At 39.6% G+C, this 6712-nt stretch overlaps 1 protein-coding gene across 2 annotated transcripts in view; it reads right to left on the bottom strand.

Moving 5' to 3' along the window:
* Window positions 1-525: 525 nt before the first annotated feature.
* kitb (KIT proto-oncogene, receptor tyrosine kinase b) overlaps window positions 526-6712 on the bottom strand; it is a 43375-nt gene continuing 37188 nt past the window's right edge. For both annotated transcript variants that reach the window (XM_015954230.3, XM_015954231.3), the window contains exons 20-21: window positions 3795-3900; window positions 526-3676 (exon numbers count right to left, since the gene is read on the bottom strand). In XM_015954230.3, the coding sequence (XP_015809716.1) occupies window positions 3533-3676; window positions 3795-3900 (250 nt within the window). In that variant the 3' untranslated portion in view covers window positions 526-3532. The remainder of the gene's footprint in view (window positions 3677-3794; window positions 3901-6712) is intronic.

The following is a 6712-nucleotide window of genomic DNA, read 5'->3' as shown; positions in this document are numbered from 1 at the left end:
CAGACTCCAAAACCTGCCGTCTGAAGCTCAGCTGTCACGAGTGCAACTTTTAGTTTCAAAAAATGTTGCACCAACATTTTCCCCAGAGCACAACTTACAAGGCATTTCTAGCAGAGACCACTGCAAATGTACTGATTAAACGAGTGATCTACTGTTTTAGAGTGACAGAGGCCTGAAATGGCTCATTCTGGAAGGCACTGAAAATGTCAAGAATAGAACTGCTGCGATTGCTGATTGTGAGTGGGATTTTGAGTAAGGAACTTCAAACGAGGTGGTCTGCACACCATCTGACTGATGAGACTGGTGCTCCACAGCCGAGGGACATGAACTGTGTAGAAGAAGCACTCTGGCGAGTCAAGTAAACAACTTCTAAAACTATTACTTGCGCCTTCAAACTATTTGACTGACCAGAGTACTCCAGCTTCTTTTTCTACACACAACTTCATAAACATGCTTTGTATAGACAATAGAACTATCACAACTTCAGAAAATATGTCATAATATGTCTCATTGAAGTCATTTTCAGGAATATGGTTTCACCATCACAGGTGCATTCTTTATTATCACAAGTCAACCAGCCGTATCAAAATGACAAGTATCTCAAAACCAGAGTGCAGACATTCTCTTCTGCCCATCTTCTCAGTGCTGAACGGTCAAGAAACAACGTATTCAGAGTTTAAAAACAAAAACCTAAAGGCACATCTCTATTATATTTACATTGCATACACTTGACAACAACAAAAAAGCACACGACCAGTCCTAGAGTCTCGGCCTCAGTGGCGCTGCTAAAGAGCTTAACCATGATGTACGCACAGTAATAAAGCAGCTAGTCACAGTATCTGGAGCTACAACACACAGGTAGGAGTCAGTGTTTGTGTAACTTATGGCTTTATCTTGTTTGACTTCCATTCTGGGTCATTGCTTGCACGCCGCTTTTATGGCTCATCGATTCAAAGACACTGTTAAGGCCTGTAAAAAAAGTTGCACTAATTCGGAGACAATCACCAATCAAATGTTTTAGGAAATATCTTTGAAACAGAAAGATTATTTTAGAATTCAACAAAAGCATCTCAGAAAATGTTTAAAAAAATTGAATGTACAATAAAAAATAAATAAAAAAAGGAGCTATTTTACACAACAGCATCTTATTGTCTACAATAGAATGGGGAAGTTTGGGCAGCCTTGGTAATCTCCATGATTTTCCTGTATACATTGTTGGTTGTACAATAAAAAATACTCAGTTAAATATATCATATAGGATACACATACACTGATAATTGGGAAGTGAAACAAAGTTTATAGGATTTACAGAAAGTGTGCAACAAAATTGGTCAGGTTCATACATTTGGTCACTGTTGTCATTGTATTGATTCCAATAATTTTAGAACTCAATATTGGAACTCTAAATTGTTTGGTAAGCTCAGTGACCCTTGACCTCCATACACAGGTCAATCCGGTTATGAGAAAGAGTATTAAAGGGCGCCAATTGTAAGTTCCCCTCCTTTTTAAATATTCTCTGAAGAGTAGCAGCATGAGGTCTCACAACAACTCTCACATGACCTGAAAACAAAGATTGTTCACCATCATTGTTTAGGTGAAGTAAACAGAAAGCTGCCTCAGAGATTTCAGCTGTCTGTTTCCACTGTTAGGAACATACTGAGGAAATGGAAGATCACAGGCACAGTTCAAGTTAAGGCTTCAAGTGGCAAACCAAGAAAAGTCTTGGATAAACAGACGAATGGTGAGAACAGCCAGAGTCAACCCACAGACCAGCACTAAAGACCTACAACATCATCTTGCTGCAGATGGAGCCACTGTGCATCGTTCAGCTATTCGGTGCACTTTACACAAGGAGATGCTGCATGTGAGAGTGATGCAGAGGAAGCCTTTTCTCCACCCTTAGCACAAACAGCTGCTTGAGGTATGCCAAAGCACATTTGGACAAGCACAAGCAGCTTCATTCTGGAATAAGGTGCTGTGGACTAATGGTACTAAAATGGAGTTATTTGGGCGTAACAAGGGGCGTTATTCATGGAGGAAAGAGAACACAGCATTCCAAGAAAAATACCTGCAACCTACAGTAAAACATGGCGGTGGCTGCATCATGCTGTGGGCTGTGTGGCCAGTGCTGGGACTGGGAATCGTGTTAAAGTTGTGGAACACATGGATTCCACTCAATATCAGCAGATTCTGGAGACCAATGTCCAGGAATCAGTGACAAAGCTGGAGCTGCTCCAGGGCTGCAACTTTCAACAAGACAACAACCCTAAACACTGCTCAGAATCAGCTTAGGCAGTGGTCCTCAATAGGCGGCCCGCAGGCCATGTGCGGGCCTCCTCTTTGTGCCCCCCCCCCCCCTTTTTTTTTGAGTGGCCTTGGACATTTATAATAGAGGACCCCTGTACTAATGGGCCATTCCCATCTGTACCGGGTCGGCCCGGGCCGGGTAGCATAGGTTGTTTACATATCTGGGTGGCCTGGTAGTTTTCCGGGCCAACCAAGGCTCATTCTCAGCCCTCTTCTCGAGGGGGTCTGCTTCAGGCCGACCAGGGCCAACACACCCACTGCGGACAGCAAATTCACACCTTCCATTAGAGCAAGCCTCTGATTGGTGGGTAGAATCAGCCCACATGGGCTTAAGGCAAGGATGTGTGGAATCAACCGGGCCAGACTGGGGCCGACTGGGGCTACCCGGCCCGGGTCGACCCGCTACAGATGGGAATGGCTCATATGGCATTCATGCAGAGGAACAAGTAGAACATTCTGGAATGGCCATCTCAGTCCCCAGACCTGGATGTTATAAAAACATCTGTGGTGAGTTAAAGAGAGCTGTCCATGCTCAGAAGCATCAAACCTGAATGAACTAGAGATGTTTTGTAAAGAAGAATGGTCCAAAATACCTTCAGCCAGAATCCAGACTCTCATTGGAAGCTACAGGAAGCAGTTAGATGCTGTTATTTCTGCAAAAGGAGGATCTAATAAATATCAAGTTCATTAATTTTATGTGGTGCCTAAATTTATGCACCTGCCTAATTTTGCTTAAACAATTATTGCACACTTTATGTAAATCCTGTAAACTTCATTTCATTCAAATATCACTGTGTGTGTGTGTGTGTGTGTGTGTCCTATATGATATATTTAACTGAAGTTTTTATCGTGACAGTTTATACAGGAAAATCCTGAAGATTCAAGGCTGCCCAAACGTTCACATCCCACTGTTCTTCTTAGTCTAACACGATCCCTCTTTAGTCATATATGTACATGAAACTGCCATGTTGCCTTCCCCAAAGCGTTGGAAGATGGAAGGAGCCAGATCTCCTCCCACGGCTGAGGACTGAGGCTGTATCTGATGGGCTGTTGGTGCTGGAGTCTGCTTTACATAGACATGCACCTAACGCAGAGGTAAATGCACCAATGGGATGAGCAGTTTGAGGCTGAGAGCAAGTGTGTGTGTGTGTGTGTGTGTGTGTGTGTGTGTGTGTGTGTGTGTGTGTGTGTGTGTTTGTGTGAGTGTGTGTTTGGGGGGGAGGGTTTAAACGTAGTCCATGAAGACATCAGCTGTGTTCTGCAGTAAAGGCTGTGTGGGGGCTGTGGTGCTGCAGACTGAGCTCAGCCTCCGCGACGGCATCCTCTGCTGCTTCGAGGTACCTGGAACATTGCTCAGCATCAGGTACACCTGAGAACAACAGGTAAATCAACTATAAATACATGACTTAATTAAAAACACATAAACGTATCACTTGTTCAGATTACATGACATTAAAAGCAGCCACTCTGATATTTTATCAACTTACATTCTTGGTATTTTCTGACAGCAGGAGCTCAGTTCTCTCCACCAGTTTTCTGAAGGACGGCCTTTTTAGTGGGTCATGGTTCCAGCAGGACAGCATCATTTCATACCTGCACAGGTGAGACCAGGATTAGTTTATACACCTGCAAAAGTCAACGCGCAAACTCTTAATTCACACATAGATGCAACCGACTAGTCAGAAAACGATTTAGCTCAGTAAAAGCTGTTTTAAGCTCAGAACATTTGTTGCTTAACAACATTTGCGTGTCACCTACAGTGTTGGCTAAATTCAACAATTATAAAGAATAAAATGTTAAGGAGTACAAAATTAGTGAGGCTGAATAATACAAGAGATCATTTAGCTATCTTCAGTTGAACAATGAGTCAGAAAGTGTTGTTTGTGGCCCTCCATACACTTCTGTAAATCTAGCATTTCGTTTACAGCTGTTCTATTTTAATCTTCACGCCCATGCCATCAATCTAAATGTCATCTTTACCTCTAACTTAAAATCTGACCTCTGTGGTAAAGAGCTGGCTTATTGTTTACTGGATAATGATAATATAACATAACAATCTGTTGAATTTTATCTTATAATAATATAACATGACAGTAAAAGAGGTCAAATTAACCCATGCCACCTTGAGATCCTCCACCAGAGGGCAGTAGACATGTATAGGATTAGATATAGCAGATTTATGATCATTAAAGTAATCCATCTAGAACCTTTAAGGCCAGAAGTGATGGTCTATCACCCCCTTGTTGGTTTATTGTAACTTCATTTATTTCAACACCAGCCAAGTGTGTGTTATTACACATATAATACACATCTAGAGCAAGCTTTTTAAACAGATACTCCATGTTTCTGAAAATTCAGATAATGTGAGACTATTACATCAAACATAAACATCAAGATTTTTGCCAAAAGTTTAATGTCCCATGTTCTAAGAATAAATTTAATCGGGTTATAAAATCCATTCCACTGTCACTTAAAACATAGTTGTAAATGATATAATATATTCTGGCATCTCACCCAGGTTAAGACAACTATATATAGATGATATTCGATTTTGTGATGATAAATGCAATAATAAGTTTCTAAGATCTTCATTAAGGAATCTTTTTTATCCAAATTTACTTAGACGTAATTACATATTAAAAGATTTCCAAAGGGAAGAAATTGAAAAAATAAGAAGTGATTATATCACCTTCCCTATCGCTCCTAAAGGGAAAGAAGTCCAATTTAAAATTTTGAATAAAATTTACCCAACAAATAGACTCCTTAGGGATGGATTCAACATAGAAGCTGGTAATTGTGTATTTTGTGAAACAGAAGAGGAGGACTTAGACCATCTATTTTTTTTTGTGCAATTTTATACAAATATTTTGGTTGGATTTTCATGCCTGCCTTTGTTCTAGTGGGATTCAAATTGCCTCATTTACCTTAAATAGGATAATGTTTGGAGTGTTTTTGAAAGAAAAGAAAGTTAATTATGGTGTTAATGTGTTATTAATTTTGTGCAAACAATTTATACATAAATGTCGATTTTTTAAGACCAAACCAACACTAACCTATCGGAAAAACGGCTTAAAATTATTAGTTAAATCTTTGAATTCAGTTAAAAAGAAAAAGGCAGATTTTTTTATTTCCTTTGTAGAAGATTTTGAGTTAGTAAGTTAACAATCTGTTAATTATGTGACTCCATCTTTAGATTTTCTTTTTTTTTCATATACGTGAAAATGTGTAATGTGTAAGTAATGGTTATCTTTTGAAGATATAATGTAAGGTGCATTTTGTTTGTATGTTATTTTCTATAAAAAACATCAAACATATTATTATTATTATTATTATTATTATTATTATTATTATACCAACAGCAAACAGGAAATGCTACTTTAACATAGCCTAGTGAACTAGACCAAATTCTTGCTTTGCAAAGAATGGTCTAGGCACGCTCCATTGGAACATCCGCAGCTCCTACCAGGACTCTGGCTAGCCAATCACAGCTCTCTAGAGGGGTTTCAAACACATAAAGAGCTGTGATTGGTCCATAATGGTGGACCAATCATAGTGCTCTATCTGCTTAGTGAACAAATCACAGAGCTTTATCTGCTTTTTGGGCCAATCAGGGCACTCTATATGCCTGGTGGGTGGGATGATGCAACAGAGTGAAACAAGAGTATGTCACATTCATTGTCCAGTGGAATGCGGAGATCATTTGAAAGACAACAGTGGAACCCGCCCCACAACCGAGAGCCGTCAATGGAGCGTGGCCAGACTAAATAATACATTTATTTAGTCTGGCTTGCCAGGCTAACTTTAACACACATGCATTTATGATCTGCTAGCATACCCCTGGCTAGCACTAATTACATTAGGAACATTCAGTTTATGTAAGAGTGTTCTTGCATCAGTTTATTGTGCTTTCTGTTTGTTTTCCTCTCAACAGAACACTTACAGCAATGTCTGTCTGAAGTTTGGACACTTAAAGAGCAAGTCACTCCAAATCAACATTTTTTTGCTGATAAACTATATAAATGAGTGTCTGATCGTGCTGTAGACAAATGTATTCAATAATTTGGCATTTTAGTTCATTTTAGTTAAAATTTAAATATTCTGCCTAAAACTGTCAGCGATGCACCGTCGTCTGGTAAAAACTCTGCACTGCATTTGAATTTAAATCTGCCATCGCTATTGGCTAAGAGGTACACTATGATGTTAGATGGTACATTATGATGTCACAATGTTGTGAGTATGTGTATTTGTTAGTGACTCCACTCTCTCGGTCTGCTAGGCAACAGCATTTGTTGCATTTTTCAAACAGGAAGTGGGAGTTGAGTAAGAATCTGGTCGTGGGTGACTTGCTCTTTAAGGTTTGGAAAAAAATCAGATTTAAGAAAAGGTTCATCTGTTTTAATTGTAT

The sequence above is a fragment of the Nothobranchius furzeri genome, chromosome 7 (assembly GCF_043380555.1).
Source record: "Nothobranchius furzeri strain GRZ-AD chromosome 7, NfurGRZ-RIMD1, whole genome shotgun sequence".
NCBI classification, from domain to species: Eukaryota; Metazoa; Chordata; class Actinopteri; order Cyprinodontiformes; family Nothobranchiidae; genus Nothobranchius; species Nothobranchius furzeri.
This window is presented reverse-complemented; position numbering and strand designations above follow the sequence as displayed.